Source organism: Trichechus manatus, unplaced genomic scaffold (genome assembly GCF_000243295.1).
Source record: "Trichechus manatus latirostris isolate Lorelei unplaced genomic scaffold, TriManLat1.0 scaffold00285, whole genome shotgun sequence".
Lineage (NCBI taxonomy): Eukaryota > Metazoa > Chordata > Mammalia > Sirenia > Trichechidae > Trichechus > Trichechus manatus.
Window position 1 is genome coordinate 1,430,987 of NW_004444221.1, and position 12,737 is coordinate 1,443,723.

The 12,737-nt window shown below is 38.7% G+C and overlaps 1 protein-coding gene across 1 annotated transcript in view; it reads right to left on the minus strand.

The window, feature by feature from the left end:
- SLC2A13 (solute carrier family 2 member 13) overlaps positions 1–12,737 on the minus strand; it is a 443,955-nt gene continuing 431,218 nt past the window's right edge. Inside the window, exons 8-10 of the mRNA XM_004390128.2 lie at positions 7,762–7,883; positions 7,489–7,641; positions 1–1,103 (exon numbers count right to left, since the gene is read on the minus strand). Of these exons, the coding sequence (XP_004390185.1) occupies positions 877–1,103; positions 7,489–7,641; positions 7,762–7,883 (502 nt within the window). The 3' untranslated portion in view covers positions 1–876. The remainder of the gene's footprint in view (positions 1,104–7,488; positions 7,642–7,761; positions 7,884–12,737) is intronic.

The window sequence follows — 12,737 nt, forward strand, 5'->3', positions numbered from 1 at the left end:
GTGATTACTAGGTGATTTTGGCGTGAACAAAAACTGGCCCTGAAGTACAGCTGAAAATCTGGAGCTATTTTGTGTTTACAACTGTGTACCTAAGTATCAATCAGGGATCCATAAAAACTTTTTGTTTCTCACTTTCTGGCAATGAAATATACTTATCAACACTTGCTAGCACTTACCATTGATAAAACACAAGTATGAAAATAACCCCTAAAAGACCTGCTTATGACAAAGTTCAAAAGACCATGTACAGAATCAGTCTCTGAACTCTCAATGTCTGAACTGAAGATAGAAACCAAAATGTGAAATCCAAAGGAGATAAGGACAGCTGTATCCTTATAGAAGGTATTTTTAAATGTGTTGACAAAAACGTAAATGGAATTTACTTTCCACAGCTGTTCACAGATAGGATACTTCTCCTTAGGAAAATTTAGAGTCAGTAGGCCATGTTTGCACATAAAACATCCTTGGACCATGGCCAAGAATCTTTCTTTATAAGTATGTCATACATACCTAATTCGGCTAGTTTAGTACCGACTCTATTGCCACTAAGAATTATAATATGGTCTTGGGTAAAAAGGATACCACCGAAGTCACTGGGTACAATATTCATTTTAGACTATCTCAGGAAGGAATTACACACAATTGTTCAAGAATTATTAGATTAAAATCTCTATAAATATTTTTTTACACTTCTGCCTGTGGGGAAAAAAAATATTACCATGATTGTACCCTCTTCCTAATCAAGTATTCTAGAATACGAAGTCATTCAAAACCAGACTGTGGAAGGAACCAGATTAGAAGCAGGGCAGTGAGGTCACCGATTGCTGCTCTTCCCCCAAGTTTGTTTAAATAACTAAATATATCAGCAGCTGAACATTATTCTATATCAGAAGCATCATTGTCAGAAAGATGATAGTTACTTCCTTTTACCCGAATATATTCAATATATCTCCCCTCATCAGAATCTGAAGTGCCACATGTACATAGCCTGTTGTCAAAGAGTGATTCAATTTCTTCTAGTTTTTTCCCTTTGGTCTCAGGAAGACAGCCATAGATGAAAAATAGTCCAACAGCAGCAAGTCCAGCATAGAGGAAGAAGGCTCCTGCAATTGAAAATAATCTGTGTGTGTATACATATTTGCCTGGGTTGAACAGCGTACTTGATTCTGACTTTTCTTTCTGATTAATTGTGAATAACCATGGTAAGATATGGAACCAAAAAATTACTTCCAGTCTAGTTTACTCAAAATGTCCTAACCCTATGAATATAATACAATTTATGTTTCTAAATCCAAGGCATGTGATGCTAAACTCAAGAAGATTAGATGGAGCTCAGATGTAACTTTTGGCTTGAAGCCTTTCTTCACTTCCCTAGCTAGAGGTACTCGCTCCTTCTTATGTGCTTCCACAGTACTTTAGTCAGACCTGTAACATAATAACCAAGATGTGCATTATAACCAATTATGGGCATGTGTATGTCCGTCCTGTCTCAAATTGTAAGCACTTTGAGGCTAGGAGTAATTTCTTTCCTATTCCATCTTGTATTTCTAGAACCAATAGATGACATTGCTGAATTAATGACTCAATGGAATAGACAATTCCATCCTTCCAGTTTCTCATGCCAAAAGCCTGTGGTAGTCATCCTTGACTCTTCTCTTACGCTTATATCCAACATCCAATCTGTTAGAAAATCCTGATAGATTTATTTTCAAAATATAACCCAGAGGTGACCACTTCTTACCATTTCCACTTGATATTTCTGGTCTAAGAATCATCCCTTCTCATCTGCACTACTGCAATAGTCTCCTGACTCATCCTCTTGCTCCTTTTGTCTAGATCCATCTTTTTTCTCCATAGCACTTATCACCATCTGACATATTATAAAGCTTATTAATTTGTTTATTTTCTCTTTCCCTTTACTAGAATGGAAACTCCATGAGGTTTTGCTGTAAGATTATGGATGTCAATATATCACAGCCACAAAGACGTAAATACCTGCTTGTGTTTTCTAGGTCTCAGTACAACACGCCTAGGTGAATGAGATATATGAATACGTGACTTCTGTGTATTCTTTACATATTGCAAGATGGTTTCTCCTTTATAATCTAATTCCCAATTTAAATATACTTTTACTTTTGATGGTGGAGAACACTGCTGTTTTTACACAAATAACACACGTTTTCTAAAAATGTTTGTTTGCCAACCCCACCCTCCTGCCGCAAAGTATTTTCATAAACACTGCTATGCCAATTTTTTTTAATATGCTGCCTTAAAAAAAATTAGCACAGCATGTTATGAAAATACCTCACAGGCACGGTTGGCAAACAAACATAGAAGTCACGCATTATTTGCGTAAAAAATATTATAATGGAGTAACTATAATGGAGTCCCTACCTAATTTTAGGCCTTTGGTCCTGACCATCCTCTGTATATGAGATCATGGAAGGAAGATGAGAAATTGATGTGACAAATGGAGAAAAGATATCAGATGGGGGAGTTGGAAGACCTGGGTTTAGGTCTTGGCTATGTGATTTCTAGACAGTCACTTAGCCTCCTCTCTGGGCCTTGGTGGAGCCCTGTGGTACAGTGGTTAAGAGCTTAGGCTGCTAACCAAAAGGCCAGCAGTTCAAATCCACCAGATGCTCTTGGAAACCCTATGGGGCAGTTCTACTCTGTCCTGTAGGGTTGTTATGAGTCAGAATTGACTCTACAGCAATGGCTTTGGTTTTTTGGTTTTCTAGGCCTTGGTTTCCTCATAAGTAAAATAAGATGGATTCTCAGCTCTTTCTAAAGTGTTGCAAGTTTATCTCTATAAATCTCACATCCAAAACAGGGAGCAGGTATACAAGAGATGGTTATGAGATGATGATAAGGAGAACTGCTTTTCTGTTTCAGTGCCCAGTATAGTGCCTGACACACTGGAGGCTCTAGAGAATGAATGTGTTCTTGTTGAATGTCAGATAATATGCATTGATGTATTGGGTGAAAACAAAACAAACCCACTGCCGTCAAGTCAATTCTGACTCATAGCTATCCTATAGGACAGAGTAGAATTGTTTCAGATGGTTTCCAAGGAGTGGCTGGTGGATTCAAACTACTGACCTTTTGGTTAGCAGCCAAGCTCTTAACCACTGCGCCACCAGAACTCCATGCATTGGGTAGCAGATCTGAAGTAAGGGGCTAAACTAGAAAATATGAAGATGTATTTTAAAGGCAAATTTTAAGCTGAATAAGCATAGCAGTCGAAGAACTGAATAACATTTCTCAATCCTGCTAAATCTTCACGGTAAGGGAAAGACATCATCAAGACAACTTTCTTGTAGATACCCCTATAAGTAACAATTTCAGGAACAAGCACAGAAACATTTCTTGGGAAGGCTCAAGGAAAACTATGGAGGAAAATGCTGTAGAAGTGGTCACTCAAAAGAATCTGTACTCTGTGGAATGAGGAGCCTTGAGAAAATAGAATGGAAACAGAGATAAATTATGGGATATAAGAAAAACAGGAAAGGATCAAAGAAATCAAGACACAGTTTATTAGATTAAGTTATCAAAAGCCATAAAACTCTTAAGGAGCTGGACTTGTATAAATGAAATTCTCTGTGCTTAATAAAGAGTCCTGGTGGTGCAATGGTTAAAGCGCTCCGCTGTTAACTGAAAGTTCAGCAGCTCGAACCCACCAGCCGCTCTGTGGGAGAAAGATGTGGCAGTCTGCTTCTGTAAAGATTACAGCCTTGGAAACCCCATGGGGCAGCTCTGCTCTGTCCTGTAGAGTTGCTATGAGTCAGAATCGACTTGATGGCAATGGGTTTGGTTTGCTTAATAAAACTATACTCCATTTACAAATATAAGGTTCCTTTATTTCATCTCAGTTTTGTTCACTATGCAAGCTTGTATTTTTCTTCTAGGTGGAATCAAACTAAATTTAGAGAATTTCTGCCATCACAGAGTTTATAATCTCATGGAATAGACAAAAAATACTTAGGAAACAATCAGAAAATAAGACTAGGTCATCTGGGATCATGGCTGAGTGGTACAGTGAGAGGAACTCTCCGTGGCTCTGTAGAGAGGGTGGGCCAGAAAGTCACATAGCGACAAAAAAGAGTTGGTAACAGTGATGATGATGATAATACAGAAAATAAAAACAGATGGTAAAACATTTTAGACTAAACCAGGCTGCTCAGCTACAAAATCTAACACAGCAAACCTAGTTTGGCCTCATAAAACATAATATTGAGGAAGCATTCATCATATTTCATAATTTGGGAACAGTGGCATGATCAGAGGTAACAAATCAAATCTGTCAGTCCTAAACCTTAGAGTTAAAGATGGAAACATTAGAGTTAAAAAAAAAAAAAAAAAGATGGATTAAAAAAAAACAACAAAAACCTCATGTACTGGTTAGTACTCTGTGTTGTGGCTGCAGCAACCTCGGTTCGAGTCCGAGTCACGGCACGTAGATGGATTAGGGAGATTTTTAAAGGCTACACAGCTTCTCATATATGACCCAGATTCCCAAAGCTAAAATAACATCAAGGATGTTGTATTAAAATACAAGAACCTTTTATAAAATCTGAGGAATTCCAAACAGGCAAATGCCATAACTGCCTGCTAAGTGTGGGTTCCACTGGTGGTTAAGCCACAGAGGCCCGTGGACAGGCCTGTGAGGCGGGGACCTGCTTCATGTCATGAGCAAGTCAATAATGTTCTCAATTTTTCTCTCTTGGAGTTAAAATGAAAAAAAAAAAGAAAGTCTGTAATGAGTTTGTCAGGGTTGTTAAATAGTGCCAGTATTCCTCAGCTTTATTCTGGAGGAAATAAATCTTATTGTTTTTGTTTTTGGTGTCGTTGAGTCAGTTCCGACTCATAGTGACCCTACAGGACAGAGTAGAACTGTTTCCAAGGAGTGGCTGGTGGATTTGAACTGCTGACCTTTTGGTTAGCAGTCGAGTTCTTAACCACTACACTCCCAGGGCAGTTTTACTCTCTTATAGGGTAGCTATGAGACGGAATCAACTAGACAGCAACAGGTTTGGTGTTTTTGGTATAGGGCTGCTGTGAGTTGGAAGCGACTCGACGGCAATGGGTTTAGTGTTCTTTTTAACCCAGTGCATATTAAATTTCAGATTAAAACAAATATTTAACTGAACCATACAATCTGAGGAATCGAAGGCTATGTTTGATTGAATTTTAATGCCTCAACACAGGGACTTTAATATAATGCCTTTGAAGGGATCTATTTAGCATACATGCTATAGCTGAAATGGTATTATATTTCGGTGACATTTTAATAATTTTAGTAATAAACATTATTGAATGGGGTCCAAGACAGATCCGCTTAAGCTGGATGATTTTAGAAGGAATCAAAAATTGAGATTCTATGAAACAAAAGAAGATCTGGATATTTCCAGAGACACACACCATTAAGGTATAAATTTGTTAAATGAGGAATATAAGCACATAGCTTACATAAGTCAGTAACGTGGATTAAAATGTAACAAAAAACAAATCTGAATGGAAGTATTTTTCTACTACTAGGGAGTAGTGATTTCTGGACCTAATGGGCTAGTATGTAGACATGATAGAAGCTTAATGCAAAGAAAAATGCTTCTTCTGGTCAAATATTTTTGAAAGAAGCCTGGTTATACCCTATTTAAATTTCACTTCTACTGCCTCATGTTTTTCTGGCAGCATAAATTCAAAAAAGAGGAACTTTGTTATCAAAAATCTTACCATGTAGACTGTTATTATTCGGTCTATGACTTTCTGTAAAAGATGCTTTTTCAAGATGCTAGTCTATATTTAGGTCTTCAACTATTTAAGTTTCCTCAAGCATCTGGAAATATGTGTAAATATTTATAAATTTATGTGAAAAATTTTAATTGACAAATGAGATAAAGCTTAATATACCATATGAAATGAATATTTCTAAATGTTTTAAGTGATGATTACGAGAGAAGAGTTTCATAAAGATAATAAAAGCATTAGAGAAATAGTATAACTAAAATTAAATACCAATTCAGCATGTTCAGAAAAGAGGGAAAATAGATTTTTACCATGTTTCCTCATAATTATAATTTCTCTACAAAGTCCATCCACTTATTCATTTGACAGACAATTTTGCGTGCTAGTCATATGAATAGGATGCTCTGGAAGGCACTGGGAATACAAGGGTGAACAAGGCAGTGTCCTGCCCCTCAAGTGATTTATGGTTCCTGGGTGGTGCAAAGGTTAAGTGCTTGGCTGCTAACCAAAAGGTTAGAGTCCATGCAGAGGTGCCTCAGAAGAAACCACTCGTGATCTATTTCCAAAAAATCAGCCACTGAAAACCCCATGGAGCACAGTTCTATTCTAGCATACATAGGGTCACCATGAGCGACCTGATGGCAACTGGTTAGTTGGGTGGAGGTTGGGGGCAGATGAGTAAACACGTTCTTGCAACAGGGTTCTAAGTGCCCAGAGCATGGCATAAGGAGAGGTGGGGAGGGGGTCAAAGAAGTTCTTCTAGAAGAAGGATGGTCTAAGCAGTAGGCGTCCCACATACAACAGACAGGCTTTATGGGGAGATGAGAATGAAAATTTTACATTTTTATCATTTAGAATCAGATGACAACCTATAAACTCATGTAGAAAATAGACATTCTCTTTCTAAAAGGAAAAATAAAGTCTTTCACTTTTAGTAAAAATGGATTTGAAATAGCTTTCCAAAGTATTTTCTTAACTCAGCCACTTCCCAATAGTGTTTTCCTTGAATTATGATCTTCACACATTTTCACGTGAACACTCGGGTTACACTTATTTTGGAAGTTGTGTTGGTTACACAGCACGCTGAAATGTGCATGTCTTGGCCTGAACAGCACAGATGTTACAGTGCAGTGGAAGGCAGATAATTCACAGTGTGTGTGTGTGTGTGTGTGTGTGTGTGTGTGTGTGTGTGTAGGCATACTTAGTAAATATATAGTCACTGACACACACAGAAAAAGAAACAGTGTGTGTGTGTGTGTGTATTTTAATTGTCCCAGCATGAATCTTTAAGCATTTAGGTGAGCTGCTTTGAGCCCTACCCTGATTCCACTCGTCTTGGATGCAACTCTGTCTGTCATGGGAGATCTTCAAGCATTAGTCCTAGACTCCCTGGCTGCATCTTCCTACCATTCGCTGTTGTTTGTTTCTCCTCTAAACTAAAATCCACACAGTGAGGATTTCCAACGTGGGAGGTATATGGAGGATGTCTGGGTTGAGAGACTTCATGGGTGACTGCCATAAAGCACTGAGGGACAAGAAGCAATGCTGCTTAGGAAAGGAGAATTCTGCTTATCTTTTCACAGACACATATCCAAGGCCTTTGGGGAACAAAAAATCCACATGGAGATATTTGTAACAGCAAAAATATAACTGCCTAGTATTTCAATCACAAATGATAGCATATTTAAAAATAGAGTAGGAAAAGTAAAAATGAAACTATAGTTGGGAAAAATATACTCTTACCATAGTATGTAAGATACTCTGCTGTGTGTAAAAATGTCAGTGAAACCAGAACATTGAAAATCCAATTTATTCCAGATGAACACGCATTTCCTGTACTTCTTGCCCAAAGGGGATATATTTCAGAATTCACAGTCCAAGGCATTGGTCCCATTCCTAAGAAAACAAAATTTCAGTAAAATAGCATGTAAGGAATTTGAAAAATAGTCACTTGCCTCTTCCAAAAAGAGGCTTTTAAATTAATGTAACAATAACAACAACAAAGCCTTTGTTTACCAGGTGCGAAGAAAACAAGATATAAAATAAGGCCCAGAAGTGCAGTCCATGAATATGGAGTAGGACAGAAATTGTAAGCCCAAAATACTTCTTCCGTTTTGAATTTAGTTTCATTTGCACACCTGAAAAATAATGCAATATAAGTATTAACTCAGTGTTTTAGGGTATAGCTGCAGAAATTCAATGTGGTCATACTGGATGTATTGGAAGTTCATTAAGGAAAAGGGTCCATGACTTTTTTTTGGAAAAAAAACTCAAGAATTAAACATATAGCAAAGTATTAGATATACAAGCTCACACAGAACTTTTTACAGCTGAATATAATTCAAAAGCAACACACAAAAAAAGATCTGTGCTTCTTATTCATTTCATAGACATGATTTCTAGCTAGTCCTTGGAAGCTTCAATAACAATTTAAGACCACTGAGAGTCAGTATGTTGTCGTGGAAAGACTTGGACTTTGCAGTCAGGACAGGATCCAAATTCCAGGCCCAGATTTTTTCACTTGTATATTGGGGATAATATCTTACAGGATATTTTAAGGATTAGAAGGACCATCTGTAAAGTGATGACAGGGTAGAAAAGGGAAGCAGATAGGACAAGAACAATGGGGTCATAGCTGAACAGACTGTGATTATATATGATTTTGAGTACAGTGCTAGAACTCTCATTTTCCATGCAGGAGACCCAGGTTTGATTCCTGGCCAATGCATATCATGCACAGCCACCGCCCATCTGTCAGTGGAAGTGCATATTTTGCTTTGATGCTGAATGTGTTTCAGTGGAGCTTCCAGACTAAGATAGACTAGGAAGAAAGGCTTGGCAATCTACTTCCAAAAATCAGCCAATGAAAACCCTATGGACCACAACAGTATGATCCACAACCAATCATGCGGATGGTGCAGGACCATGCAGCGTTTTGTTCCATCGTGCATGGGGTCGTCATGAATCAGGGCCGACTCAACGTCAGTTAACAACAATAATAACAAAAACAAAAGTGGGGAGAGGACTTTATAAAGTACGATAAACGCATACCAAATGCTTAGTGTACTACCTGGCATGTGCTGTGTGCGCTGTAAGTATTAATTTACTAGTGTCCCTCATGATATTTCTATTAATTAATACCATCATTTCCCAAATTGAAATGACTTAGAATCTTGGAGTTGATGTTTTCTTATCCATCTCTCTTCAGATCTACTACACTTTCAAGTCCAAGAAAAGCAAATTGGTTAAGATTATATGTTCTGGGACTGACGTGCTAGGTTAAATCTAGGTTTGGACACCCAGGTTTGCAGCTAGGATATATATGACTTTGGCAATTACTTTCTCAAAGCCTGTGTCCTCATCTGTGAAATAAAGATTTTTCTGGCACTGACCACAGAGACAAATTGAGAGGCTTACATGAGATATTGTATGCAAAGAACTTAACATGGTATGGGCGAGAAATCATAATTATTTCCTAGACATAATTCCTTGACTCTGACTCTTCTCTATTCCCAGTAGTTCAGGTCCTGAGTGCTTCCTGTCTCATCAACTGTATCTGCTGCAGACACATTCTAGAGTGGCCCTTTTGTCCCCCAGTGTTCACGTCCTTGCATAGTCCTCTCCCTTGGAGTATGGGAATGACCTGGGACTTGCTTCTAACCAACACAGTGTGGCAAAAATGATGGAATGTATGTGATTATGTATGTAAGATTACAGTCCTTGTTTTGCTGAAGTGTCTCACTCCCTTGCTGGCTTTGAAGATGCAAGGTACCATGTTGTGGGCTGCCTACGGCAGGAGGCCAAGGAACTGAGGGTGGCTGCTATGAGCTAGGGGTAGCCTCTGGCCAGCAAGAAACTGAAGTCCTTGGTCCAAAACCACAGGTACCGAATTCTGCTACCAAAAGTGAATTCTTCCCTAGTTGAGCCTCAGATGAGACAGCAGCCCCAGCTAACACTTTGATTGAAGGCTTGTGAGACTGCTAAGTGGCACTGGGACTCCTGACCAACAGAAACTGTGGCATAATAAATATGGGCTGTTTTAAGCTGCTAAATTTGTGGTAATATTATGTAGTAACAGAAAACCAATACAGTCTCCTAATTATCTTTCCTGCTCCTAGTAGTTCTTTCTTCAAACTACTGCCCAGGCATTGCTCTGACCAACTCGCTGCTCAGAAACCTTCATCCTCCTCATCCTAACTGCCAAACAATGGAAGCCTGCAAAATTGGGCTGCAGCCACCTTCTCTTGATCCCTGCACACGATCCTTTTCTCCAACTAAATCAGACAATTTATCATTATTTTTCTTTTTTGTTTTAATAATATTTTATTGTGTTTTCAGTGAAAGTTTACAAAGCGAATTAGGTTCCCATTTAACAATTACTACACAAATTGTTCAGAGACATCGGTTACATTTTTCACAATGTGTCAATATTCTCATTAATTTCCTTCTGAGGGTTTCACTTACAGTAATCTGTTTTCCCTGTCCTCTCACACTCTTAACTTTGTGTTGGAGTAATTGTTGAGAATTTGGTCTCATACCGACGATTTTTTTAAAGGTGTGCAGTACTTACTGGTAGTATTATTTATTTTATGAGCCAATCTGTTATTTAGCAAAAAGGTGCCCTCGGGGTAGTTTTGGTTCAAGGTTTATGGAATATTTCAGGGCAACAGTCTCAGGGAGTCCTCTAGTCTCAACTGGTCTGGTAAGTGTGGACTTGTTAAGAATTTGAGTTCCGTTCCACATTTTTATCCCTATCAGATCTATCTATTGTGGCCCTGATCAGAATGGTTGTTAGTGGTAGCTGGGCACCACCTAGCTCTTCTGGTCTTAGATTAGATGAGGCCATGGTTCATGTGGACTGTTAGTCCCGTAGGCTAGTTTCTTCTCTGAGGCTTTGGTTTCCTTCTTTCTCTTTTGCTCCGGATGAGAAGAGACTGATAGTTGTCTCTTAGATGGCCGCACACAAGCTTTTATGACCTCAGACGCTACTTAACAAACTAGGTGTAAACTCTGTGAACTATATTATGCCAACTGACTGAACTGTCCCGTAAGACTATTGTTCTAAGGCTTCAAACGCAAAAAACCAATCCTGCAAGGTATTTGGTTATGTCTAAGAAATATCTGTAACTGTGCAAAAGGTCATTAAAAAGACTAAAAAGAAAAAAAAAAAAGACCAAAATGGATGTCAGAAGAGACTGTAACTTGTCCTTGAATGTACAGTAGCTAAAGAGAAAGGAAGAAATGATGAAGAAAAGAGCCAAACAGAAGATTTAAAAGAGTGGCTCGAGAAGACAAAGTAAAGTATTATAATGAAATGTGCAAAGATCTGGAGTTAGAAAACCAAAAGGAAGAACATGCTTGGCATTTCCTAAGCTGACAGAACTGAAGAAAAAATTCAAGCCTCAAGTTGCAATTTTGAAGGATTCAATGGGCAAAATGTGGAGCCCTGGTGGTGAAGTGGCTAAGCGTTCGGCTGCTAACCAAAAGGTCAGCAGTTTGAATTCACCAGTCCCTCCTCGGAAACCCTATGGGGGCAGTTTCTACTCTGTCCTACAGGGTCGCTATGAGTCGGAATAGACTTGACAGCAACGGATTTGTTTTTTGTTTTTTTATGGGCAAAATATTGAACAATGCAGGAAGCATCAAAAGAAGAGGGAAGGAATACACAGTCACTGTACCAAAAAGAGTTGGTCAACATTCAACCATTTCAGGAGGTAGCAATTAAGGAATAAGTCTAAGCTGCACTGACGGCCTTGGAAAAAAACAAGGCTCCAGGAATTGACAGAATACCAACTGAGATGTTTCAACAAACAGATGGAGTGCTGGAAGCGCTTTTGTCTATGCCAAGAAATGTGGAACATAACTACCTGGCCAACCGACTGGAAGAGATCCACATTTGTGCCCATTCCAAAGAAGGGTGATCCAACAGAATGCAGAAATTATTGAACAATATCATTAATAGCATACACAAGTAAAATTCTGCTGAAGATAATTCAAAATGATTGCAGCAGTACATTGACAAGGAACTGCCAAAAATTCAAGCCGGATTCAGAAGACATGGAACAAGGGGACGTCATGCTGTCAGAGGGATCTTGACTGACAGCACAGAATACCAGAAAAATCTCTACCTGTGTTTTACTGACTATGCAAAGGCACTTGACTGTTTGGATCTTAACAAATTATGGGTAACATTGCAAAGAATGGGAATTCCAGGACACCTAATTGTGCTTACATGGAACCTGTACATAGACCAAGAGGCAGTCGTTCCAACAGAAAAAGGGGATACTGCGTGGTTTAAAATCAGGAAACGTGTGCGTCAGGGTTGTATCCTTTCATCAAATTTATACAATCTGTATGCTAAGCAAATAATCCAAGAAGAATGCGGTCACCAGGATTAGTGGAAGACTCATTAACAACCTGTGATATGCAGATGACAAAACCTTTCTTGCTTAAAGTGAAGAGGACTTGAAGCACTTACTGATGAAGATCAAAGACTACAGGCTCAACATAAAATAAAAAGTCATAAACGGACCAATAAGCAACATCATGATAAATGGAGAAAATACTGAAGTCAAGAATTTCATTTTACTTGAATTCATAATCGACACCCAGGGAAGCAGCAGTCAAGAAATCAAATGATGCACTGCACTGGGCAAATCTGCAAAAGACCTCTTTCAAGTGTTCAAAAAGCAAAGATGTCACTTTGAGGACTAAGGTGTGCCTGACCCAAGCCATGATATTTTCCATTGCCTCATATGCATGTGAAAGCTGGACAATGAATAAAGAAGACTCAGGCAGAATTGATGCCTTTGAATTAAGGTACTGCTGAAGAATACTGAATATACCACAGACTGCTAGAAGAACGAACAAGTCTGTCTTGGAAGAAGTACAGCCAGACTGTTCCTTAGAAGCGAGACTTTGTCTCATGTACTTTGGACATGTTATCAGGAGGGACTAGTCCCTGGAGAAGGACATTATGCTTAGTAAAGTAG